The 27,460-nt window shown below is 43.8% G+C and overlaps 1 protein-coding gene across 2 annotated transcripts in view; it reads left to right on the top strand.

Moving 5' to 3' along the window:
• Cenph (centromere protein H) overlaps positions 1-21,491 on the top strand; it is a 35,267-nt gene extending 13,776 nt beyond the window's left edge. Inside the window, exons 3-11 of one of the 2 annotated variants that reach the window (XM_042690956.1) lie at positions 1,978-2,130; positions 3,485-3,540; positions 5,749-5,797; positions 8,145-8,219; positions 9,875-9,931; positions 12,070-12,133; positions 12,707-12,758; positions 19,323-19,486; positions 21,243-21,491. In XM_042690956.1, the coding sequence (XP_042546890.1) occupies positions 1,988-2,130; positions 3,485-3,540; positions 5,749-5,797; positions 8,145-8,219; positions 9,875-9,931; positions 12,070-12,133; positions 12,707-12,758; positions 19,323-19,486; positions 21,243-21,335 (753 nt within the window). In that variant the 5' untranslated portion in view covers positions 1,978-1,987 and the 3' untranslated portion in view covers positions 21,336-21,491. Of the gene's footprint in view, positions 1-1,894; positions 2,131-3,484; positions 3,541-5,748; positions 5,798-8,144; positions 8,220-9,874; positions 9,932-12,069; positions 12,134-12,706; positions 12,759-19,322; positions 19,487-21,242 lie in introns of those variants that run through there. The other variant, XM_042690955.1, reaches the window with a different exon arrangement.
• Positions 21,492-27,460: the final 5,969 nt, after the last annotated feature.

The raw sequence follows: 27,460 nt of genomic DNA on the forward strand, positions 1-27,460 counted from the left end.
CAACTACAATGCTTATTTTCCAAATGCAAATTAAATTTGCCCTTTGTATCCACTAGTTCCCCATCCCTAGATTCAACATTCATGGATGCAACCAACTTAACTTTTGACTGAAAATATAAAAGAGCAGTACTTAGGAACTGAGTACATATGCTTTTTGTCAGTATTCGCTAAACAAGATACTATAACAGCTACTTAGAAAACATGTTAGACATTATAGATAACCTAAACATTTAAGGTACACATGAAGTGATACATAGTCTATATGTCAAAAAAAATTTTTTTTGGTGGAACTGGGCCTTGAACTTAGGGCCTCGTGCTTTTGTTTTGTTTTTGTTGGTGGTGGGTCTTGAACTCTGGGCCTGGGCGCTGTCCCACAGCTCTTCAGATCAAGACTAGTGCTCTACCACTTGAGCCATAGCACCACTTTTAGTTTTCTGGTGGTTAATTGGAGATAAGAGTCTCACAGACTTTCTTGCCCAGGCTGTCTTTGAACCGAAACCCTCAGATTGCGTGGAGTAGGATCCTTGGCTGAGACCTCCCTTTTGAAGACCTGTCTGGAGCTTTAGTGGCTCTACTAATAGGATTTCTTATTTATAAAAATGAAACTAATGGGGATTGAGAAAAAAAAAAGTTCCATGTGGTGAACTTAACATTTTATCCATTCTTTTTGGATTTTTACGTGTGTGTGTGTGTGTGAGACGTGTGTGCACACGCACGCTAGTCCTGGGGATGCTAATCCTGGGCTTGATCTCAGGGCCTAGGTGCTGTCCTTTAGCTTTTGTGCCCAAGGCTAACCCTCTACCCCTTTGATCCACAGTACCATTTATGGCTCTTTGGTAGTTAAGAGTCTCACAGATTTTCCTTACTGGGCTGGCTTTGAACCGCAATTCTCAGACTTCAGCCTCCTGAGTAGCAGATGTGAGCCACCAGCTCCAGACAAATTTTAACTTTTTAATAGGATCTATATTGCTTTGATACAAACTGCCTATGTAACTGGAGGAAAGGAATTTTCAGCTACCTTGTTCAGTTCCAAGCTGCGAGGGCAAGGGCTGTTTCCCTTACTATGTCTGCCTGCAATGAGAAAAACCAAAATCTGGCATTGTTATGTCCAGCTCTACCCCCAAATCCTACTTCAAGTTTCAATTATAACCTGCAGAGTCACAAAGCAGACACTAGGGAACACCGATTCAGAGTAGAGCTGTGCCAAGTACCAAAGCAAGGAATTCAAAGGAAGCGGAGGTGGGATTCAAGGTTGCCTCAAAGGCAACTGTAAACCTCGAGGAGCCCCTAAATCTGACACACTGGTTTCTCCACTAAAAGAGGAGTACTGCCCTCGTGGGTTCCAAACAAAAATATCCAAGTGATTGGGGGTGCAGTTCAGTGGCACGCCCGAGTCCCTGGGTTCGATTCCCCCACACTGCATGAATACAAGTCTTGTACACAACACTGCAATGTGTGTCCTTTGCACTTCGTCGGGCATACCCACCTTTCGTGGCCACGGAGTACCCAGGTGGGTCAGTAACCGCCGCCCCGTGCTCCCAGGGCCAAGCACCGAGGCCGAATGGCGGTTCAGGCCAGTCATTTGTCTTCTTGCAAACTGTGTCCCGGGATACAGCTGGAGTTACACTGAAGTTCTTTAAGCGTGCGCAGGGTCTGGGGATCCAGCCAGGGACGCTGGCCATGTGAAGCAGATGCTCTGCCCCTGAGCAACACCTTAGCTCTCTGAACTTTTTTCACTGGAAGTGCAAAACGAGGCTTTCCACCTTGAGCAGGAAAGGAGGCAGAGCCGTTACTATGGCAACCGGAGGCAGGGGGAGGGGCTGGAGAGGACGCAGGAGCGCGGAAGGGGTGTGGCCTCAGCAGGAAGGGGCGGGGAGGGGCGTGGCCAACGGGTGTTTTGGGCCGTTATAGCCGCCGGCGGGGTAACGGCTCCTCCGGTCTTCAGAGACTGTCTTCGCGTGCGGTCGTCTGTTCCCGCCGGCCGGCGATGGAGCAGCAGCCGCTCGAGGAGCCGGCCGTGGCCGCCGCCAAGCCCGCGGACCTCGGGGAGGCGAGCGGGACCAGCGTGTCGACCCAGCTCCCCGGTCCCCAGGAAGCCGGCGGCGAGAACCGCATTTCCCTGCTGCTCAGGTCGGCCCCTCCGCCGCCGCGACCCTGACCCAGCGGCCCGCGGGACAATGGCTCCTGCCTATTCCCTCCGGCCCCGGGTTCAAGGTCAGCCTCGGTCGCTTCATGGGTAACCGCGTGGCCTGTGGCCGAGCCGCCCGGGGGTTAGGTGAGCCGCCGGTGTGGGTAGTGAGCGCGGTGCCGGCCCGCGGGCCCCGTGCCCGCGGTGGCCGTGCTGCCGGGAGCAGGGGCCCTGCCTGGCCACCGGGCTTGAACTCCGGGCCCGGGCGCTGACCCTCCGCTCTTCAGCTCAAGGCGAGCGCTCTACGGCTGGAGCCACAGCGCCACTTCCGGCTTTCTGGGTGGTTTATTGGGGATGGGAGTCTCCTGGACTGTGCTGCTCTGGCTGGCTTTGAACCGCGATCCTCAGATCTCAGCCTCCTGAGTAGCTAAGACGACAGGCGTGAGCCACCGGCGCCCGGCACCCTGCCTGTGTTGAGGGTGCAATCCCGAAGCGTCACTTCTTGGGTTTTACCAGGAAGACTTACGTTTGTTAGGGTCTACCACTCAGCAGCTGTTAGGGAAATGGTGGGTGGTTGTTTTAAGTCTTCTTTTTTGCTTTTAATTTGTATTGTTATTATAAAGGAGATGTACAGAGAATTTACAGTTATATAAGTCAGGTGAAGAATACATTTCTTGAGCTGGGAACGTGGCTCAGTGATAGAGTGCTTGCCTAGCATGCATGAAGTCCCGGGTTCAATTCCTCAGTAACATATTTATTTTTTATTTTTTTTTTGTCCCGTCGTGGGGCCTGAACTCTGGGCCTGGGCGCTGACCCTCAGCTCTTCAGCTCAAGGCTAGCGCTCTACCACTTGAGCCACAGCGCCACTTCCGGCTTTTTTCTTTTTGCTTATGTGGTGCTGAGGAATCGAACCCAGGGCCTAGAGCATGCAAGGCAAGCGCTCTACCACTCTAGCCACCTTCCCAGCCCCTATGTTTTTGTTTTTAATCATATGAACTTACCAAACACAGATTGATGTTTGGTATTCCATATGGTGTAAATCCCCAAACCTCTCACATCCTCAGGCTATACATATCTAAAGCTGTCAGGTGGCTCTGGGGATGTAATAGGACAACATATTGAAAGCACAGTTATTCAAGGGCTTCCACCATTGCCACACAGTCTTCCCACTACACCATAGCTGTGGCCACATCCTGATTCTATTCCCAAACCATTTTGACTGCTTTGTAAGTGTTGAAAGGCTAGGGTCAAAAGCATTTTATTTTAGGGAAGAAAAATCACAAAAGAAAACAGCAATTAAATAGTAAAACCTGCCCATAAACCTATAGCTTTCTGTTCTCTTTTATCTGTTTTCAGGCTGAGAGCACAGACAAAACAACAACTTTTAGAGTATAAGTCCATGCTTGATGCAAGTAAGTAGTTTAATTTTTAAATGAGATTTTGCAAATTTAATGATGAACAGTATTCTAGAGAAAATATCAATTTTACAAAAAATTGTAAACAGGGGCTAGGAAGGTGGCTCAGTGGTAGAGTGCTGGCCTTGCATGCATGAGGCCCTGAGTTCGATTCCTTAGCACCACATAAGCAGAAAAAGCTGGAAATGGCGCTGTGGCACAAGTGGTGGAGCACTAGCCTTGAGCTGAAGAGCTGAGGGACAGTGCCCAGGCCCAGAGTTAAGGCCACAGGACCAGCAACAACAAAAAAATTGTAAACAATTTTTGTACAACTAAATATAGCAAAATAAGCAAATAACCAGATATCAATGCACACACGTGTACACACACACATAAGTTTTACTGACATTTGGTCTTAGAGTTTTGCACTATAGTTTGATTGATATGACTCTCGAGGTGAACTGCATTCTGGGACCCTAAGTCTCAGTTTGGTCAGACAGCTAGGGTATTTCCCTGTTGTTACTCTGCCATTATCCCAAACTTGAGCCTTCCACTTTCTACCAAACACTGTACCTGAGCCCTGCTCCCAGCATAATAGTTGTTGGATTGTTTTTTGTTTTGGGTTTGTTTTTTTTTTTTGCAGGGGTGGGGGGATGGTCATGAGGCTTGAACTCTGGGCCTGGGTACTGTCCTTGAGTCCTTCAGTTCAAGGGGAGTTCTTTACCACAGCACCACTTCCCATTTTTCTGGTGGTTAATTGGAGGTCAGAGTCTCATGGACTTTCCTGCCTGGGCTTTGAACTGTGATCCTCAGATATCAGCCTCCTGAGTAGCTAGGATTGCAGACATGAGCTACCCATGCCCAGCTTGTTTTTTTTAAGGTATTACCATATCTGAAAAATTGGATTAGAGCCAGGGGCCAGTGGCTTATGCCTGTAATCCTAACTACTCAGGAGGGTGAGATCTGAGAATCACAGTTTAAAGCCAGTGGGGGCAGGAAAATCTGTGAGTTTTTTTTTTTTTCTTTTCTGGTTCTGAGGCTTGAACTCAGGGCCTGGACACTGTCCCTGAGCCTCCTTATGTTCAAGGCTAGTGCTCTACCACTTGAGTTACAGGACCACTTTTGCTTTTTCTGAATAGTTTATTGCAGAGTCTTAAGGATTTTCCTGCCTGGACTGGCTTTGAATCATCATCCTCAGATCTCAGTCTCCTGAGTAGCTAAGATTACAGATGTGAGCCACTAGTACCAAACTCTGAGATTGGTATCTCCAATTAACCACTAAAAAGCTCAAAATGGAATGGAGTTATAGTTCAAAGTGGTAGAGTGCTAGCCATGAGCATAAAAGTTCAGGGACAACTCACAGGCCGTAAATTCAATCCCCAGAAATGGCACCAAAACAACAACAAAAATTGGATTGGTTAAGAATTTCTACATCTAGGGCTGGGAAGGTGGCTCAGTGGTAGAGAGCTTGCCTTGCATGCATGAGGCCCTGGGTTTGATTCCTCAGCACCACATAAGCAAAAAGAAAAAAGCCGGAAGTGGTGCTGTGGCTCAAGTGGTAGAACGCTTGCCTTGAGCTGAAGAGCTGAGGGACAGCGCCCAGGCCAAGTTCAGGCCCCACGACCGGACCCAAAAAAAAAAAAAAAGAATTTCTACATCTAAAAGAGGGGCATATTTAACCCAGACCAAAGAAAGCAATTATTATGGTTCAGGGATGTGTCATGTTGTAGAGCTCAGGCATGAGTAAATAAGCCAATTGGGAGTGCAAGGACCTGAGTTTAAGTCCTCGTATCGGGGGGAAAAAAAGGGGGGGGGAGGGATACTGATATATTATCTAAAATTACAATTGAGCACCAGTGGCTCACACCTGTAATCTAGCTGTTCAGGAGGCAGAGACTTGAGGATCAGGATTCAAAGCCAGTCCTGGCAGAAGTCTGTGAGGTTCTTATCTCTACTAAACTACAAAAAAATAAGCTAGAAGTGGAGCTGTGTCTCAAATGGTAGTGATGGCCTTGAGCAAAAGAAGCTTAGGGGCAGGACCAAGGCAAGGCTCTTGAGCTCAAGCTCCAGGATAGGTGCTAAGTAAGTAGATTAATTTCACTTGCTTTTGTATTTTTGTAATGTGGAAGTCGACATTTAAAATTATATCTTTGCATTTGTGGCTGACATATTTGTATTAGACAGTACTGATCTAAAATGTTATTTCAAAAAATTGTTTACTTGTAGATGAAGAAAAAACTCCGGAACAAGTCATACAAGAAAAGGAAATAGAACGGTTTGTCATAAAATTTATATATTATTCCTACTAAGGTTTAATCATACAGTGTTAGCATACTCTCTCTGTTACTTATTTTTAGCATTTTAGTTAGGTTACATTAATTATAGGGGTGTTTCATTGTTACATTTACATGCATATTCAATATATTCCAGCCAATTTCACACCTCTGCCTTTACCCTTCTCAAAACAATTTCAACAGGTTTCCTTATTTTCATAGTTATAAACCATCTACTTTTTTTACCTTTTTTTTTGGGGGGGGGGTCCGGTCATGGGGCCTGAACTCTGGGCTTGGGTGCTGTCCCTCAGCTCTTCAGCTCAAGGCTAGCGCTCTACCACTTGAGCCACAACGCCACTTCCGGCTTTTTTCTTTTTGCTTATGTGGTGCTGAGGAATCGAACACAGGGCCTCAGGCATGCAAGGCAAGCGCTCTACCACTGAGCCATCTTCCCAGCCCCCTTTTTTAACATTTTTATTATTAAGTAATTGTACAGATTATGGGGCCTGAACTCAAGGCTAGTGCTCTACCACTTTAGTCCCAGCTCCACTTGAGTCTTTTAGGTAATTAATTGGGGATAAATGTCTCATGGCCTTCCTTGCCCAGGTTGGCTTTGAACTTCAGTCTTCAGATCTCAGCCTCTTGAGTAGCTAGGATTACAGATGTGAGCCAGTGGAGCACAGCTTCACAATGCATTTTAATCAGTCACATCTTAGTTCATTCTCCCCCATTTTACCCCTCTCATCCCTACCCTCAAGTTACATAGTTCATTTTTTGTATAATGTACATTGAATATAATGACTTCATTTGTTCATACTTCCTCCCTCCCTTTCTGTGCCCTCTCTCTTTGTCCTTCCCCACCAAAACATGTTTCTACTTCCTGACACTCATTTATTGTTTTATTAAAAGTGATGTACAGGGGGTGGGGGTTGACAAGTCAGGTAGTGAATACATTTCGTTTTTACAATGTCACCCCTTCCTTTGCTCTCTTCTTCTGCTCTTTTTTTGTTGTTGGTGGTGGTCGTGGGGTGGGTGCTGTCCCTCAGCTCTTCAGCTCAAGGCTAGTGCTCTACCACTTGAGCCACAGCGCCACTTCCAGCTTTTTTCTGCTTATGTGGTGCTGAGGAATCGAACTCAGGGCCTCATGCATGCAAGGCAAGCACTCCACCACTAAGTCACCTTCCCAGCCCTTCTTTTCTCTCCTATTTCTACCTACAAGTGGTATAGTTCATTTTCAACATAGTGTCTAGTAAATACCACTGCTACATTTGTTCACCCTTTGTCCCTCCATTTGGGTATTTATTTTGATAAGAAGTAAATCAGCTATTCAGAGGAATTACATCTTTGGACACTTCCTCTCTTAGTTTGTGTATAAATGCATTGAACTCTGCATATGTTATCACGCACGTTTGTATTTTAGATTTAGCTTCCAAGTGTGAAAGAAAACATGTCCCCTTTGTCTTCTTTGGTTTTTGTCTGTTATGGGGCTTGAACTCTGGGCCTGAGTGCTGTCTCTAAGCTCTTTGGTTCAAGGCTAGTGCTCTACAACTTGAGCCACAGTGCTACTTTCTGGTGGTTAATTGGAGGTTAGAGTCTCCTGGACTTTTCTTGCCTGGGCTGGCTTTGAACCGTGATCCTCAGATCTCAGCCTCCTGAGTAGCTAGGATTACAGGCATGAGCCACCAGTGCCAGGCTGAACCATCTGTTTTAACTTTATATATTCCTTTATTTTTAAAATACTATGTCATGTATTGGGAAGTTGTCGATTTGCAATGGAGACTTACAAGTAGATAGGTGAGACATATTTCTTATGATACTCAGCTAAGTTACTCAGGAAGCCTAAGTTGACAAATCTGTAAAAAGATACCAGTATGATGACCCTGTAGGGGCTGGGAAGGTGGCTCAGTGGTAGAGCGCTTGCCTTGCATGCCTGAGGCCCTGGGTTCGATTCCTCAGCACCACATAAGCAAAATGAAAAAAGCCGGAAGTGGCGCTGTGGCTCAAGTGGTAGAGTGCTAGCTAGCCTTGAGCTGAAGAGCTGAGGGACAGCACCCAGGCCCAGAGTTCAGGCCCCATGACCGGACCCCCAAAAAAAAAGAAAAAAAAATGATGACCCTGTAGAATTCTTTCTTTTTTAAGCTTATATTAATTGGAAGGGGAGATTTCATTGTTACATTTCCATGATTACAATAAATTATCAGTCTCCTCAATTCCCACACCCTTCCCATAGAACTTCTAGAATTCAATTAGACTTGTTTCATTTTTTGAATGCTTACTATATACATTTATTATTTTAGTTATAACTTTTCTGACATTGATGGAAGTCTTTTGTTCATTCTTCTTTAATAGTAAAATCGAAGAACTGGAAAATGAAATTCAAGAAGCAAAAGTTGCTTTTGAAATAAAATGTCTTACCTTGGGCAGGTAATTGTTTATTTTGTGGGGTTTTTTTTTGTGGGGAGTGGGGTTTTTTGTTTGTTTCTTTGTTTTGTCAGTCCTGGGGCTTAAACTCAGGGCCTGGGTACTATCCCTGAGCCTCTCTGTGTGCAAGGCTAGCACTATACCACTTGAGCCACAGCACCACTTCTGGCTTTTTCTGTGTATGGGTGAGGAATTGAACCCAGGGCTTCATGCATGCTAGGCAAGCACTCTACCTCTAAGCAACAATCCCAGCCGCAGAGTGACTCTTATCTCTAATTGAGGCTAGACAATTGAAGAGATTATTGTCTCTAGAGATTATTGTTCACTAGCTAAAAGCTGGAAGAGGTGTTGCTCAATGGTGCCAGCCTTGAGCAAAAAAGCTAACTAGGAGGCAGGTCCTGAGTTCAATCCTCCTAGTACTTCAAAACAAGACTACAAAGCTCAATTGTTAGAATACTAGCCAAGCAAAAAAGCCAAACAAGCACAAGGCCCTGAGTTCAAACCTTGATACATAAAAAGCAACAACAGCAACAAAATCCTACTTCTGGTGGCTCAACACCTGTAATCTTAGCTACTCAAGAATCTGAGATCTGAGGGAAGGAGTTTGTATCCAGTCCCCACAGGAAAATCCCTGAGACTCTTTTTAGACATATTTTTTTTTTTGGGTCCAGTCGTGGGCCTGAACTCTGGGCCTGGGCACTGTCCCTCAGCTCTTCAGCTCAAGGCTAGCACTCTACCACTTGAGCCACAGCACCACTTCTGGCTTTTTATTTTCCTGCTTATGTGGTGCTGAGGGATTGAACCCAGGGCCTCATGCATGCAAGGCAAGTGCTCTACCACTGAGCCATCTTCCCAGCCCCTCCCTGAGACTCTTATTTCCAGCAAACTACTCAGAAGCCAGAAGTGGTGTGTGGCAGTTCAGGGACAGTGCCCAGACCCAGAAGTCAAGCTCCATGACAGGCAGAAAAGAAAAGAGAAAAGAAAACCCTACTCCTATATTCCCAGTACTTGGGAGGTGGAGCTAGAAGGATTACATGTTGAGGGCAGCCTTGGCTATTTATTAGTACTCTGGCCCAAAGAAAGCCAGGAAAGAAATGAAACAACAAAAACTACTTAGGTTTTGTAATATGTTAAGGGAAATAGGTCGGGCTAGGCAGGTGGCTCAGTGGTAGAGCGCTTACCTTGCATGCTTGAGGCCCTGGGTTCGATTCCTCAGCACCACATAAGCAAAAAAGAAAAAAGCTGGAAGTGGTGCTGTGGCTCAAGTGGTAGAGCGCTAGCCTTGAGCTGAAGAGCTGAGGGACAGCGCCCAGGCCCAGAGTTCAGGCACCATGACCGGACCCCCCCAAAAAAGGGAAATAGGTCTTTAATTTATCATATTTAGAAAAAAAAAAAAAAGCTTAATGGGGCTGGGAATGTAGCTTAGCGGGTAGAGTGCTTGCCTGGCATGCATAAAGCCCTGTGTTCATTCCTCAGTACCACATAAACAGAAAAGGCCAGAAGTGGTACTACAGTTCAAGTGGTAGAGTGCTAGCCTTGAGCTCAGAGAAGCTCAGGGACATGCCCAGGCCCTGAGTTCAAGCCCCAGGATTGGCAAAAAAAAAAGTTACCATGCTATGAACATGTGATGTATAATGCAAGCCTTTTTCTTCCCATAGGATGCAACTTTCAAATGCACTTAAAAAAAACCTGGAGAAAGAGGACACCAAGGATAGGTATGATCTCAGCACCCTGACTGACTTTAAGGTTTTTGTTTCATTTCGTTTTGTTTTTTGTTTTGTATAGGTTTGCTTTCTACATTGTCAGTATTTGTTGGATAGCAATCCGTAGGCAATGTCAGTTTTGGCTCCAATTCACCATGTACTACTGAATTTTAATAGCTAATGGCTTATGCCAGGAGCAACAGTTTTTTTTCCTTTGGTAGGAATGAGCTTGTTCTAAATAAGAAATATAAAAGAGCTGGGCACTGGTGGCTCACGCCTGTAATCCTAGCTACTCAGGAGGCTGAGATCTGAGGATCATGGTTCAAAGCCAGCCTGAGCAAGAAAGTCCGTGAAACTTACCTCCAATAAACCACCAGAAAATCGGAAGTGGTGTTGTAGCTCAAGTGGTAGAGCGCTTGCCTTGAGCTGAAGAGCTGAGGGACAGCGCCCAGGACCAGAGTTCAAGCCCCATGACTGACAAAAAAAAGAAAAGAAAAGAAAAATATAAAAGAAAGATTAAAAACTCTGGGAGTCAATATCTTCTATAACTCACTCCTAAGAATCTAGCCTCAGGCCTTACCTGCAGTCAGACATGCCAAAGCTCTAAAAATCTTGAGATAAAATAAACTCATTGGTACCAAAGATCTTGGTTCTACCACTTCTTCTATCTGGGGGGGGGGGGGGGGGGGGGTGGGTCTTAGCTCAGTCTGATGTGTATCCTCCCAATGATAGAACTGTCAGCTCACAAATCCTAAGGTTCAGCTTATGAATCTCAGTTTGGGCTCTCTGGACTAGTTTCCCCACAGAAGGAACATAAGACCTTCTTGAACTGAAGGAGTGGGATGCAGGACTCATTCTTCATGTAGATACCCCGACAACAGAAAGGTCAAATAGTACAGGCATTGTCTTGCCCATATTTAAAGTTTACAACTGTGACAACATTTTTTTTGGTCATGGGGCTTGAACTCAGGACCTGGGCGCTTCCCTGAACCATTTTGCTCAAGGCTAGCACTCTACCACTTTGAGTCACAGAGCCACTTCTGATTTTCTGGTGGTTAATTAGAGAAAAAGAGTCTCACATACTTTTCTGGCTGGCTTTATACCACAATCCTTAGATCTTAGCCTCCTGAGTAGCTAGGATTCCATGTGTGAGCCACCAGTGCCTGGCAAAACTTTTTTTTTTTTTTTTCTAATTGGGACATCAATAGCTTGGATGTCTCCAGCCTCTGGAACTCTAGCACCTTAGATGTATAAACATACCAAAGCCTCATATGAGCTAAAATATCTCTTAGCCAGTCAGAAACCCCCAACCTTTAGGGATTTTCCGTATAGTCTGATACAGCCTAACTCATGAATTTATCTACTCAATATAAACAAGTTCGTAACATGTATATGTACATGCATGTAGGCCAGAAATGGGACTTAAGCTCAGGATTTTATGCTCTCATCTTTTTCACTCGTGGTTGGTGCTCTACTGCCTGAGACATATCTCCAGTTCTGGCCTTTTGCTGATTCATTGGAGAGTCTGTAAGACTTTTCTAAGCCCAGGCTGACTTTGATAAGCAGTTCTCAAATCTCAGCCTCCTGAGGGTTACAGGCATAATTCACCAGCTCCCAGCCTATATATTTTTTTATTTTTATTTTGTGCCAGTCCTGGGGCTTTTGAACTCAGGACTTGGGTACTGTCCCTAAGCTTTTGAGCTAAAGGCACCAGCACTCTACCACTTTGAGCCACAGTTCTAGATTATTGGTGGTTAATTGGAGGTAAGAGTATCACAGACTTTCCTGCCCAGGCTAGCTTCAAACCTCAATCCTCAGATTCTAGCCTTCTGAGTAGCTAAGATTATAGGTATGAGCAACTAGTGCCTGACAGATTTATTTATTCATTCATTCATTTATTTATTTATTTTGTCTTGTCAGTCGTGGGGCCTGAACTCTGGGCTTGGGCGCTGTCCCTCAGCTCTCCAGCTATAGACTAGCACTCTACCACTTGAGCCACAGCGCCACTTCTGGCTTTTTTCTTTTTGCTAATATGGTGCTGAGGAATGGAACCCAGGGCCTCATGCATGCAAGACAAGCACTCTACCACTGAGCCACCTTCGCAGCCCGGATTTATTTTTTTTTTAACTGAAGTTTTGTTTCCTTTTTAGTGTGTTCACAGATGACATGAAGCACATATTAAAGCTAAGCAAATTAATAATGAAATCACAACAGGTAAGCTTGCATATTGGCTACTTATGCATTCTTATGATTGCCAGAACTCCTAACTGTATTGCATTTGATTAAATAAGATTGCCTCCAGAGATGGGTGTGACTGGAAATCACTCTTCTTAAGTTCTTTTTTTTGGGGGGGGGGGCGGGGGGGGGGGTAATCAGTCGTGGGACTTGAACTCTGGGCTTGGGCAATGTCCCTCAGCTCTTCAGCTCCAGGCAAACACTCTACCGCTTGAGCCACAGTGCCACTTGGTTTTCTGAGTGGTTTATTGGAGATATGAGTCTCACAGAGTTTCCTTCCCAGGCTGGCTTTGGCTTTGAACCACCATCCTCAGATCTCAGCCTTCTGAGTAGGATTACAGGTATGAGCCACCGGTGCCCGGCTCCATAACTCTTATTTTTAATGTTTCAGATTATCTGCCTGTCATTTAAGTTATTGTCATCTCCATTTTGTTTTGTGAAAATAGTGGAAAGGAAATTGGGAGGTTTAGAAAACTAATCCATGGAATTCAGTGATTTAAGTAATGTAGATATATTAAGTAACATGCTTTAACCTTTTTCTTTTAAAAACAGGAATCTTGGGAATTAGAGGCAAAACTGATTGGAATTAGAAAGAAGAGATTACGTATGTAAATACACATTTCTTCCTTATAATTCCTTTTGCTTTATTAGCATATACTGATAGTACAAGAAAGTCCTTGGGCTGGGAATGTGGCTTAGTGGTCGAGTGCTTGCCTATCATGCATGAAGACCTAGGTTCAATTCCTCAGTACCACATAAACAGAAAAAGCTGAAGTGGAGCTGAGGCTTAAGTTAAGCTTGAGCAAAAGAAGCTCAGGGATATCCCCAGAACCTGAGTTCAAGTCCCCTCTACCGACAAGGGAAAAAAAAGTCCTTATTCTTTTGGTAGAACACATTTACATCCAGATTGATAGCACCAGTTCCCTCAGCCATTAAGAAAATTTAATTTTTAAAATTTCAAACTTGTGAATTTAAAAAGGATAAAATACATTTTGCTTTCATTTTTGTTGTTCAGAACTTTTGTATATGTGTGTGACAGTCATGAGGCTTTTGTACTCAAGGCTAGCACTCTACCACTTGAGCCAAAACTTCACTTTTGGCTTTTTTGTTTGTGTGATTAATTGGAGATAAGAGTCTCACAGACTTTCCTTCCTGAGTTGGCTTTGAACCATGATCCTGGGATTTTAGCCTCCTGAGTAGCTAGGATTGATTATAGGCATAAGCTACCCATGCTCAGATGTTGTTTAGAACTTTCAAGTCACAAATTAATTCCAAGTTTGGGGAAGTAATTTAATGGTACAGAAAGCTGTATTGCACAAACCATGTTTCCTTCTTTTCACCTCATATATATATATATATATATATATATATATATATATATATATATGTGTGTGTACACACATATATATTTATGATTACATTTGTATATATATAATCTTTTTGTTTATCTGCAGGTACTGGGGCTTGAACTCAAGGCCTGGGTGCTCTCCCTTATTTTTTTTTTCCCCATTGCTTGTGCTCTACCACTTGAGCTCCACTTTTATCTTTTGCTGGTTAATTGAAAATAAGAGTCACAGAGTCTTACTTTCCTGCCAGGGCTGGTTTCCAAACGAGATCCTCAGATCTCAGCCTCCTGAGTAGCTATTATAAAAATGTTCTCCAAGAAACACCAGAGTCACAACTGAAGACACAAAAACAAAGAATAGTCTCAGTAAGGCAAAATTTACTTCTGCACAGAAATTACTTCTTCACAGAAGGTGCATCATTTGCCAAAATCCTGGCAAGCAAGCACAGAGAGCAGGTGGGCTACTCCTTATTTATCCCAATGTAGCCTCTGCCCCTACCCCTGTGCTCTTATTGGCTGAGCTCAGGTTTACAATCTGCTCACAACTGGCTCTGGATTAAAGAGGGTAATTTTTTTTTTCAGAATATGGTTTAACTAACAGAAATAATAGTATACGTGTGTGTGTGTTTCCATAGTAGCTGCAATTACAGTTGAGCAATAGGCACCCAGCTCTATATATGTAATTTCTAAATTACCAGTTGGTAGCTGCTTATTCAGTTTCTTCATCATTACATGAGATGAGACAACTTTTTATTTGTTTTTTGGTCAGTTTTGGGGTTTGAACTCTGGGCTTGGGGGGCCGTCCCTCAGCTCTTTAGCTCAAAGCAAGCGCTCTACCACTTGAGCCACAGCACCAACAGCTTTTTCTGTTTATGCGGTGCTGAGGAATTGAACCCAGGGCCTCATTGGGAGGCAAGCACTCTACCACAGAACCACCTTCCCAGCCCTGGGATGACTTTTTGACTGAACCTATCAGAATGTTATTTTCAAAAGTAATACAGGTACTAAGTGGTAGAGTGCTTGCCTTGCATGCATGAGGCCCTGGGTTCGATTCCTCAGAACCACATAAGCAGAAAAAAAAAGTCAGAAGTGGCACTGTGGCTCAAGTGGTAGAGTGCTAGCCTTGAGCTGAAGAGCTGAGGGACAGCGCCCAGGCCCAGAGTTCAGGCCCCACCACGGGACCCAAAAAAAAAAAAAAAAGCCATCAAAAGTAATACACATTCTCTGTAGAAATTTTAGAAACAGAAAACTATACGTAACAAAATTTTTTAATTTTTTTTTGGTCGGTCATGGGGCTTGGGCACTGTCCCTTCACTCTTCAGCTCAAGGACAGCGCTCTACCACTTGAGCCACAGGGCCACTTCCAGTTTTCTAGTGGTTTATTGGAGATGAGTCTCATGGAGTTTCCTGCCAGGGCTGGCTTTGAACCATGATCCTCAGATCTCAGCCTCCTGAGTAGCTAGGATTACAGGCGTGAGCCACTGGCGCCCGGCTAATTTTTAATTTTATCAAGAAATGTGCTGGATGCCAGTGGCTCACACCTATAATCCTAGTTACTTGGGAGGCTGAGCCCTGAGGATCATGATTCGAAGCCAGCCCCAGAAGGAAACTCCATGAGACTCTTGTCTCCAATAAACTACTCAAAAAAGCCAGGAGTGGCACTGTTGCTCAAGTCTTAGCGTGCTCACCTTGACCAGGAGAAGCTCAGGGACAGTACCCAGGCCCAAAGTTCAAGCCCCAGGATCAGCAAAAAAAAAAAAAGGTAACCAAACCAATCATTAGCGTGTAGTTCTTTTTTACTTTTTTTTATTGTTATTATTAAGTAGTTGTACAAAGTTATTATAGTTCTCTAAGTCAGGTTACTAATATAATGCTTCTTGGTTAGTTTTACTTCTTCATTTTCCCTCTTCTATCCGTACTCTCAGGTTACATAGTTCATTTTTTTTTTGCCCATAGTAGGACTTGAACTCAGGGCCTTGCACTCTTGCTGAGCTTTTTCACTCTCAACTAGTACTGTACCACTTGAGCCTTGCTTCCAGCATTTTTGTTGATTAGAGAGGAACCCCTAAGGACTTTTCTGCAAAGATTGGCTTCAAACCTCCATCCTCAGATCTCACCTTCCTGTGTATCTAGGATTACAGGTTTAAGCCACTGTTGCCTAATGTGTAATTCTTTTTCTTTTTTTTTTTTGGGGGGGGGGGGTCCAGTCATGGGGCCTGAACTCTGGGCCTGGGCGCTGTCCCTCAGCTCTTCAGTGCAAGGCTAGCGCTCTACCACTTGAGCCACAGCGCCACTTCCGGCTTTTTTCTTTTTGCTTATGTGGTGCTGAGGAATCGAACCCAGGGCCTCAGGCATGCAAGGCAAGCGCTCTACCACTGAGCCACCTTCCCAGCCCTGTATAATTCTTTTGAAAACATTTTTATTTTATTTTATTTTTATTTTTGCCATTCCTGGGGCTTGAACCCAGGGCCTGGGCACTGTTCCTAAGCTTTATTTGCTCAAGGCTAGCACTTTACCATTTGAGCCACAGCGCCACTTCTGGCTTTTTCTGTGTATGAGGTACTGAAGAATGGAACCCAGGGCTTCATGCATGCTAGGCAAGAACTCTACCACTAAGCTACCTTCCCAGCCCTCTTTTTTTTTTTTTTTTTTTATTGGGATTGAACCCAGGATGTTACACTTGCTAAACAAGCACTTTGCCACTGACCTACATCCCAACCCCAGCATATTTTTTTTTTTTTGGGTCTGGTTGTGGGGCCTGAACTCTGTGCCTGGGCCGCTGTCCCTCAGCTCTTCAGCTCAAGGCTAGCGCTGTACCACTTGAGCCACAGCGCCACTTCTGGCTTTTTTCTTTTTGCTTATATGGTGCTGAGGAATTGAACCCAGGACCTCAGGCTTGCAAGGCAAGCGCTCTACCACTAAGCCACCTTCCCAGCCCCCTGGCATAATTTTCTTTAAAAAAAAATTTAAATCATGCGTAATTTTTTTTTCCTATGCCAACAGTCTTTTTTTTTTTTTTGGTTTATTTTTGTCCCTTTGTTTCCCCTTTTGGGTGAGGGATACTGGAGTTTGTTGTTTTAGCAATGCTGGGGTTTGAAGGTTGCCTTGTGCTTGCTAGGCAGGTGCTATAACATTTGATCTATACCCTTAGTGCTTGTTGTTTTTGTTGTTGCTGCTGCTGTTACTTGTTTTCCTTGTCTTTGAGCTAGAGTTTCCATAACTTTGTCCAGCCTGACCTCTAACTTCATTTATCTCTCCCTTTATACTAGCTGGGACTTTAGGCATGTACCACCACACTTTGCCTTAATTTGTGTTTTTTTTTTTTTGTCAGTCGTGGGGCTTGAACTCTAGGCCTGGGCACTGTCCCTGCACTCTTCAGCTTAAGGCAAGCGCTCTACCATTTGAGCCACAGCTCCACTTCTGGTTTTCTAGTGCTTTATTGGAGATAAGAGTGTCACAGACTTTCCTGCCTGGGCTGGCTTTGAACCGCGTTCTTCAGATCTCAGCCTCCTGAGTAGTTAGGATTATAGGCATGAGCCACTGGCGCCCGGCTTTTTTTTTTTGGGGGGGGGGGTCAGTCGTAGGGGCTGAACTCTGAACCTGGGCACTGTCCCTCAGCTCTTCAGCTCAAGACTAGCACCCTACCACTTGAGACACAGCGTCACTTCTAGCTTTTTTCTGCTTATGTGGTGCTCAGGGAATCGAACCCAGGGTCTCATGCATGTAAGACAAGCACTCTACCACTGAACCAACTTTCTAGCCCTTAATTTGTTATTTTTAAACATCGTATAAATAGTTTTGTTGCAATTGCTTTTTGGGTTTTTTTTGTTGTTGTCATCCATCTATTCATTGAGCTATTAGCTTATATTAGTTACACAGATTACTGGTTTGGGTTTTTTGTTTTTTGTTTTTGTCAGTCATGGGGCCTGAACTCTGGGCCTGTGCACTGTCTCTCAGCTATTCAGCTCAAGGCTAATACTCTACCACTTGAGCCATAGTGCCACTTCCATCTTTTTATGTTTATGTGTTGCTGAGGAATCAAACCCAGGGCCTCATGCATGCAAGGCAAGCAATCTACCACTGAGCCATCTTCCCAGCCCCTAGTGTTAGTTTTTGAGACAATCTTTTTTTTTTTTTCTTTTTGGTGCTGATGTTGGGGCCTTGGGGCTGTCCCTGAGCATTTTTACTCAAGACAAGTGCTCTACTACATGAGCCACAGCTCTATTTCCAGCGATTTTCAGTAGTTAATTGGAGATAAGAGTCTTTCTTGCCTAGACTGGCTTTGAACTGCCAATCCTCAGCCTCCTGAATAGCTGGATTATAGGCATGAGCCACTGGTACCCAGCTAAGACAAAGAGTCTCTATATGTAGCCCAGGCTGGTCTCCAGCTGAAGATACTCCTGCTCCACTTCTTAAGTGCTAGGATTACAGGTATACACCAAGCCTTCGCTATCTATTCTGAGGCTATCTATCTCTTTTGAGGTTACATTATTTTTTACTGAATTCCATCCTGTTAATATGTTAATATCAGAAACAAGCCCTTGTGACATGCCCATCTGTACATTCAAAGTTGTGGTTTAATTCCCAGAACATTTTTGGAAATACGAAAAATGATTAGTGATATTTAATACACAGTTCCACTTCCCGGATTTTGATGGTTAGTTGGAAATAAGAATCTCATTGGGCTGGGAATGTGGCTAAGCAGTAGAGTACTTACCTAGCATGCATAAAGTCCTGGGTTTGACTCCTCAGTACCACATAAACAAAAAAAGCCCGAAATGGCACAGTGGCTCAAGTGGTAGAGCACTAGCCTTGAGCACAGAGAGGCTCAAGGACAGTACCTAGGCCCTAAGGACAAGCTCCAGGACCAGGAAAAAAAATCTCACTGATGCCAGGTTGACAGTGGCTTAAGCTTATAATCTTAGCTTTTCAGGAGGCTGAGATCTGAAGATCATGGTTCAAAGCCAGACTGGGCAAGAAAGTCCATGAGACTCTTATCTCCAAATAACCACCAGAAAACTGGAAGTGGCACTGTAGCTCAAAATGGTAGAGCAGTGGCTTAGTGGTAGAGTGCTTGCCTAGTATGCATAAAGCCCTCAAACCCCTCAGTATAACATAAGCAGAAAAGGTCAGAAGTGGCACTATGGCTCACATGGTAGAGTGCTAGCCTTGAGCAAAAGAAGCTTAGGGACAGTGACCAAGCCCTGAGTTCAAGCCCCAGGACTGGCAATAAATAAATAAAAATATGATAGAGCACTAGCCTTGAGAGAAAAAGCTCAGGGACAGTGTCAAGTCACTGAGTTCAAGCCCCACGACCGACATAAAAAGTATGAGACTTCTGGTTTTCTAGCGGTTTATTGGAGGTAAGAGTCTCACGGACTTTCCTACACAGGCTGGCTTTGAACCGTGATCCTCAGATCTCAGCCTCCTGAGTAGCTAGGATTATAGGCATGAACCACCGGCACCTGGCTTGAGACTCTTATTTTCAGTTAACCACCAAAAATCTGAAAGTAGAACTGTGACTCAAGTGATATGATTGAGCCTTGAGCACAAAAGCTCTGGAAGAGTGCCCAGGCCCTAAGTTCAAGCCCTAGAACCAGCAAAAGGGAGGGGGAAAAAAATCTCACAGATTTTCCTGCTCAGACTAGTTTGGAATCCTGATTCTCAGATCTCAGCCTCCTAAGTAGCTCAGGTTATTGGTGTGAGCCACTGGTGCCCAGCTTAAAATTTTTGCTAAGCTAGCAAAGAAATACTCTTGTTTTATTTTTCATGGTGCTTGTTTATAGAGATTTCCTATATAATGTTTTATTTTTACCCTAACAGAACTGAAACAAGCTTCAGAAAAGAAGCTTTTAGAAATACAGACTGAACATGACAAACAGCAAAAGGATTTGGACAGTATGGAGAAGTTGGAGAAGATAATGACTATGCAACAAACTTTAACCAAAGAGATAGAGATTACCACTGTTATTCAAAATGTATTTCAGGTAATATATAACTTTAGAAGGGAGGTAAAGAATTTAAAAAACAAGGGCTAGAGGTGTGTGGTTCAAGTAGTAGAGCCTGGCAACCATAATACCTTGACTTCAAACCCCGAAGTGTAACTACCCTGTACATCACTTTTATAATAACAATAAAAATTTTAAAAAATAATAGTGATTTAGTACCAGCTGGCCTTGCGTTTGTGCTTGGCTTTTATTTATTTTTTTATTGTAAAGAGGATATACAGAGGGGTTACAGTTATGTAAGACAGGTAAAGAATACATTTCTTTTTAGACAGTGTCACCCCTTCCCTTGCTCTCCCAGTTTTTCCCTCCTATACTCACCCACAAGTTGTATAGTTCATTTTCAACATAGTATCTAGTAAATACCACTGCTGCATTTTTTTGGGGGGGGGTCCGATTCTGGGGCCTGAACTCTGGGCCTGGGCGCTGTCCCTCAGCTCTTCAGCTCAAGGCTAGCACTCTACCACTTGAGCCACAGCACCACTTCCGGCTTTTTTTTTCCTTTTTTGCTTATGTGGTGCCGAGGAATCGAACCCAGGGCCTCAGGCATGCGAGGCAAGTGCTCTACCACTGAGCCACCTTCCCAGCCCTGCTGCATTTTTTTTATCCTTTCTCCCTCCACTTCTGTGCCCCTTTGCTCTCTTACCCTGTGGGAACAGAAAGAAGCCAGCCTTAGCAGAAAAGTCCACGCGATTCTTATCTCTAATTAGCCAACAAAAAGAAGTAGAGCAGTGGCTCACGTGGTAGAACACAAAAGCTCTGGGACAATGCCCAGGCCTTGAATTCAAGACCCAAGAGTGGGGCCAAAAAAAATTTTTTTTCCAGAGATTACTTTTTTTTCTTTTTTTTTTTTTTTTTATTGTGAACATACTGTACAGAGGGGTTACAATTACATGGGCAAGATAATGAGTACATTTCTTATCAAGCATTGCAGCCTCCTCCTTTGTTTACCCTTCACACCCCTTCCCAGGATTACATTTTTTCCATACATGCAAATGAACTACTTCAGCCATATTTACTCACACTTGGCAGACTTTGGAAGTTTTTGTTTTGTGTCATTTGTGTGTGTGCGTGTGTCTGTGTATGTGTCTCTGTGTCTGTGTATGTGTTGTGTGTATATTCATACATGCATATTCTGCTACTGGAGCTTGAACTGTAGTGCCTCAAGCTCTGACTTGGCTTTTTGCCCAAGGCTGCTGATCTGCCACTTGAGCTACACTTCTACTTCTGGATTTTTTCTGCTTAATTGGAGATAAGACTTTTCTTCCCTGGCTGGATTCAAAAACCTCAATCCTCAGGTCTCATCTCAGCTTCCTGAGTAGCTAGGATTACAGGCATGAGCCCTAGCACTTAGCTAGAAAATTATTAACTGTTGGCCATCTAGTTTACAAGGGAAATAGTGATTGAAAGTCATTATGTAGTATTTCCCAAGATTTTGGATTATAGTTCCTTTTTTGGATTATAGTTCCTTTCCCACGAGCATCAACTAATACTAGAAAGTATTTCTTTGGACTGAGGATGTGGCTCAGTGCTAGAGCACTTCATGCATAAGGTCCTGGGCTCAATCCCCCAGCCTTGTGGGGGGTGAAGGTAGGTGTGTGAAATGTGTATGTGTTCTGTTACAGAGCTACCTACTAGTAAATACTAGGTCAATATATATTAGAAAAGATTAGTGAAATAATTATTTTAAATTGTTGATATTTTTTAAAATATGACAAAATTTTTGTCTTAATTACAGAGCCTCATTGTGGGGAGTAAAGCCAACTGGGCCAAGGATTCTAACCTCAGGAAACTCATTCTGCAGTTTGAGAAGAACCTTACCATGATGTAATAAGAATTCTATTTTTGGTATTTTTTTGTCTTTGTATATCATTTAGCAAATTTCAAGTGAAATGTATGTTGTATTTTTAGCATATTATAATACTTAGTGTAATAGAGTGTAATCTGTTGTTTTAGTATAGCAATAAAAGTGACTGGCATTTCTCTATCTGGTTTCAGATTCTACCCCATCCCTATTTATTGAGTACAGATAATCATTGGCACAAGTTAGTATGCTGTTAAACTTTCACTAATAGTAACTTGAGAGAACATTGTAGTGGAGAATGATATCCAGCCAATGTGACTGAGAATTTGAAAAAGAAAGCGTGGGTGTCACAGCAGTGGAATTGGCTCATCTGTGACTAAGTGGCACTGATACCAATGGAAGGAAAATTAAAAAGCTGAGGTTATATTTTGTTTTGTTTTGTTGTTGGTCATGGGGCCTGAACTCTAGGCCTGTGTGTTGTCCCTGAGCTCTTCAGCTCAAGGCTAGCGCTCTACCACTTGAGTCATAGCACCACTTCTGGCTTTTTCTGCTTATGTGGTGCTGAGGAATCAAACCCAGGGCCTCATGCATGCAAGGCAAGCACTCTACCACGGATCCACCTTCCCAGCCCCAAAGCTGAGGTTATGGAAGAATAATGGAAAACTAAGAAGGAAGGTCAGAGGGCCTCTATCAAGAGTTTACTGAAAGGGGGCTGGGAAGGTGGCTCAGTGGTAGAGCGCTTGCCTTGCATGCCTGAGGCCCTGTGTTCGATTCCTCAGCACCACATAAGCAAAAAGAAAAAAGCCGGAAGTGGCACTATGGCTCAAGTGGTAGAGCGCTAGCCTTGAGCTGAAGAGCTGAGGGACAGCGCCCAGGCCCAGAGTTCAGGCCCCACTACCGGACCCAAAAAAAAAAAAAAGTTTACTGAAAGGTCTTATGTCCTGCAGCGGCAGAGCAGAAAACACTGAGGACTGCACTCAGGATTGAGTACACTTGGCAGGGCCCAAGAAAGTTGCAGAATCGGGGCTGGGAAGGTGGCTCAGTGGTAGAGTGCTTGCCTTGCATGCATGAGGCCGTGGGTTCGATTCCTCAGCACCACATAAGCAAAAAGAAAAAAGCCGGAAGTGGCGCTGTGGATCAAGTAGTAGAGTGCTAGCCTTGAGCTGAAGAGCTGAGGGACAGACACCACCCAGGCCCAGAGTTCAGGCTCCAAGACCGACAAAAAAAAAAAAAAGAAAAAAAAAACACAGAAAGTTGCAGAATGCTCTGGTGAGATCTGTCGTGCCAAAGTCAGGTCTCTGGTTGGGAAAACCTGAGTCTTGATACATGGACATGAGCTAGGACATGTGAGTGGATACCTCTGAAGATTTTCACTGCTGAACCCTGATTGCCTGCAGAAGTAGCCTTCCTCTTTAAAAGCCAATGTACAGAAGAAAAAGAAAAAAAAAGCCAATGTATTCTCCTTGTCCCTTCTCTTAGAATATTTAACTAGAAGACAGCCTACTAGAGGCCACTTGTTAGGCTTCCCCAGTAAGGTAATAGGGCTGGGCCTTCAAGATCTGCCCTGCTTCCTCCCCTCCCTGTAGCCAGTCTGATAAAAAGGCTTTTAGCTACTTCACAGACCAGACGAGGGAGAAAAGGAGATGCAGCAATAGGCAAGAGCCAGAAGATGCTTGTAGGACTAGATTTTAAGGATTATTTTTTAAGGTGCCATTATAAGATTGGTCAAAAGTGGAGATTGGTATGAGTTTCTACCTTGTAATTCAAGATTTGACCTTTTGCCAAAGCCTCTTAAGAAATGATGCAGACTCACTTGTGGCTTCCACAAGTCTAGAAAAAAGTATCCCAAACTGAGCTAAATCCATTGTAGCAGGTAGTAGAAGAAGAAATTAAAAGGCTTAGGGAAATAGGTCTGCTAGTTTGCTACAGTGTAGAATATTAGAATGCTACAATGTGTATACATACAATATTTTAGGATTTCTAGTTCCAGGAGTTAAGTAGGAAGAAAAGGAAAAAGGAGAAACATTTCCTGTTCCCCATGCAGGAAATGGGAGTTACTGATTCAAAACTTCTTGGAGGGGTAGCTTCCTAGTAGGGGCTCCATGTTTATATCCTAAATTCTTCCTGAACTGGAAATTTTTCCTCATTGCCAAATTGAGGTTCCCTGTATGAAATTACTGATTGGGAGAAAGAGGAAGTGACAGGCTGAGGATTACTGTACTAAAATCCCTATTAACCAATTTTTTTGGGGGGGGGTCTGGTCATGGGCCTGAACTCTGGGCCGGGGGTGCTGTCCCTCAGCTCTTCAGCTCAAGGCTAGCGCTCTACCACTTGAGCCACAGCGCCACTTCTGGCTTTTTTCCCTTTTTGTTTATGTGGTGCTGGGGAATTGAACCCAGGGCCTCATGTATGCAAGGGAAGTGCTCTACCACTGAGCCACCTTCCCAGCCCCCTATTAGCCAATTTTAAGCAAGTAAGAGATTTACATGAAGGTAGTCCCTGAGCTTACCTTGGCATCTTTTTTTTTTTTTTAAGTTTAATTTTGTCTACTCTGTAGGTAATCAATTTTCCAGGATCTCAAAAACATTGTTCGGGTCACTATTGGTATGTTAGAGACATTTTCCATGAGTTCGATTTTAAAATGACAAAACCCTTAGAACAGAAGACTATTTTAGCTCATAGTTTCAAGCTAAACCAACAAAGAAGAAAGGAGGGAAAAAAATTCCACATTCCTTTCCTTAATGTAGTCCCTATAATCTTTAGCCTTTAATTTTTTAATTTTTTTAGTCAGTCGTGGGGCTTGAACTCTGGGATTGGGCACTGTCCTTGGCGCTCTTCAGCCCAAGGAGAGTGCTCTACCACTTGAGCCACAGGGCCACTTTGGGTTTTCTGGTGGTTTACTGGAAATCAGAGTCTTACAGATTTTCCTGCCCGGCCTGGCTTTGAACCATGATCCTCAGATCTCAGCCTCCTGAGTAGCTAGGATTATAGGTGTGAGCCATCAGCACCCGGCTTTAGCCTTTAACTTGAGACATCAGAATTCTTCTTTTATCACAGGCAACTCAAACTATGAGGAATCAGGTGAAAGCAGTAGTGGTGCTCTAAGCCATCTGTCAGTCAATCACTAGGCTACAGACAACTTCACATCTGTTAACCTGTGTCTGGATAATCACCTAGGAAGAGTGATTGAGGCAGTGAAGAAGACCACGTGGATCACTTCTAGAGCAATCTTGAGCTCTTTAGGTTTTTTTTAGCTAATGTTGAGTTCAGCCAATGTTGCACAATGTTAAGTTTCTCCATGTGGGAATGTATACAAGCAAAAGAGCCTCTATTTACCAATGAGAGTACCCTTTACAGAATGCCAGAACTGACACTAACCAGCTTGAAGTCACTCTCCAAGTTGGATTCATTAACTTAGGAAGACTTTGGCCCAGATAGCTCACCACCAATTTAAAGGGTACCAGACTAGTCTGTTAGCTTGAGAACCTCAGAGCTGCTACACAAGAATATTACAGCACTGGGCTGAGAAGGTGGCTCAGTGGTTAAAGCGTTTGCCTTGCATGCCTGAGGCCCTGGGTTCAATTCCTCAGCACCATATAAGCAAAAAGAAAAAAGCCGGAAGTGGCGCTGTGGCTCAAGTGGTAGAGCGCTAGCCTTGAGCTGAAGAGCTGAGGGACAGCGCCCAGGCCCAGAGTTCAGGCCCCATGACCAGACGCAAAAAAAAAAAAAAAAAGAATATTACAGCACTATCTTTGGCCTACCTCCCTTTCTTGTGTCTTGGCCTGTTTTTCCAGCTTGTAATTCTTGAATTTTTTTTTGATAATTTTGTCAGAATAATTGGATATTCTAGAATCAGAGACTCTATAGAGCCTAGGTTAATAGTTTTGTGATAACATACTTTTTTTTTTGCTTGTTTTTGTTTTGCTTTTTGTTCTTTGCCAGTCCTGGGGCTTGAACTCAGGCCTGGATGCTGTCCCTGAGCTTTTACTTAAAGCTAGTGCTCTACCACTTGAGCCACAGCTCCACTTTCAGCTTTTTCTGTTTATGTGGTACTGAAGAATGGAACCCAGGGCTTCATGCATGCTAGGTAAGCACTTTACCTTTAAGCCACATTCCCAGCCCCATACTATTTTCAGATTCTGCCCATTCTAACAGTCATGCTTATGGCTCTATCTTGTATTCCTTCCTTCCATCTGTCATTATATGTGTGTGTGTATGTATGTATATACACATGTGTGTATATGTTTTTTTTTTCAGAAATTCACCATTTCCCTGTTATTCCATATGTGTGTACATGTGTATACACATATACATGTGTGTATGCATATATATTTATTTTTTGCAGAACTTCATCATGGTTAGACTGGTCTTAAGCTCATGATCCTGCCTCAGCCTCCCAAGTAACTGGAATTGTAGTCATATACCACTCCACCCAGCTTTATTATTTTATGTCTTTCATATATATGCCCATTGACACCCACCAACTTCTTTTGAGCTCTAAATCTATCAGTTCTTCCCATTCCCATTTTATCTCAACATGACTGTGCACCCTCAGCTTCTCAGGACTTTGGAGGTGAGGAGTTTTGGAGCTTTAACAAGTTCTGCAAATCATTCTGGTACCAGTAAAATGGTAGCCCTTCATCTCCAGGCATCAACTAAATGGATGAATTAAAACATTTTCTTTCATAAACAGTTGGTGTCTTACTATAAAAAAAATGCAGCTGGGTGCTGGTGGCTCATACCTATAATTGTAATTACTCAGGAGGCTGAGATCTGAGGATCCCGATTTGAAGCCAGTCCCAGCCGTACACAAAACTCATCTCCTTCATCACCAAATGCCAAAATTAGGGCTGTGGCTCAAGTGGTAGAGCACTAGCCATGAGCATAAAAGCTTAGGGATGGTGCCCAGGGCCTGAATTCAAGCCCCAGGACTGGCAACAAAACAAAACAAAAACCAGCAAATCTAGATCCGAAGTGCCAAGGTCATAACTGCCTGTTTGTTTGCCCTCCTCATAGTTGCACCCACCAACCACAGAGATTATAAACTTACAGCTGTTCTGCCCCTGAGAGGTAGAGGCCTGGCTCAAGTAGTACAGTGCCAGCTGTTGTGAATGAAAGCTTTGAGGAAGGAGGAAAGATGAGAGATGGAAGAAATGGCCACACAGCATCAAATCTTCTTTATAACTTGGGGAAACAGTTTTTCTAACAGGCTTGGGCCAAAGTCCAAGTCTGGGCCCAAGGTTAAGTGTCTTTCAGTGTATCAATCCCAGGCTTAGCTCTGCTTTAAAAACAAAGTTTTTGCCCTCTTATGTAACTTACAAAATACCTTTAAACCTAATTGTTAACACCTCTCCAAAGTCTCCTGTATAAAGGAGGTCTGTTGAATTCTAGCCTTTTTTCTTTAAAAAACCCAAGACACGGGCTGGGAATGTGGCTCTGTGGTAGAGTACTTGCCTAACATGCATGAAGCCCTGGGTTTGATTCTTCAATACCACATAAACAAAAAAAAAAGCTGGAAGTGGTGCAGTGGTTCAAGTGGTAGAGCGGAGCGCTAGCTTTGAGCAAAAGAAGCTTGGAGACAGTGCCTAGGCCCTGAGTTAAAAGCCCCCAAACCCAAGACACGTCATTTTAGCCAATTAATCTTCTAACTCAGTCTTCATTGCTTACTGTCAGCCCTCTTCTAGATATCTTTCATCTGCTTCAAAATTGGTAGCCCCTGGGCCGGACACCAGTGGCTCACACCTATAATCCTAGCTACTCAGGAAGCTGAGCTAAGGACTGAGGAGGTTCAAAGCCAGCCTGGGCAGGAAAGTCCGTGAAACTCTCATCTCCAATAAACCACCAGAAAACCGGAAGTGGCACTGTAGCTCAAGTGGTAGAGCACTAGCCTTGAGCTGAAGAGCTGAGGGACAGCGCTCAGGCCCCGAGTTTAAGGCCCATGACCGACAAAAAAAAAGAAAAAAGGAAAAAACTTGGTAGCCTGGGGCTGGGAAGGTGGCTCAGTGGTAGAGTGCTTGCCTTGTATGCATGAGGCCCTGGGTTCAATTCCTCAGCATCACATAAGCAGAAAAAGCTAGAAGTGGTGTTGTTGCTCAAGTGGTAGAGTGCTAGCCTTGAGCAAAAGCAAGTAAGTGACAATGCCCAGGCCCTGA

Source organism: Dipodomys spectabilis, unplaced genomic scaffold, assembly GCF_019054845.1.
Source record: "Dipodomys spectabilis isolate Male_0828 unplaced genomic scaffold, ASM1905484v1 ptg000140l, whole genome shotgun sequence".
NCBI classification, from domain to species: domain Eukaryota; kingdom Metazoa; phylum Chordata; class Mammalia; order Rodentia; family Heteromyidae; genus Dipodomys; species Dipodomys spectabilis.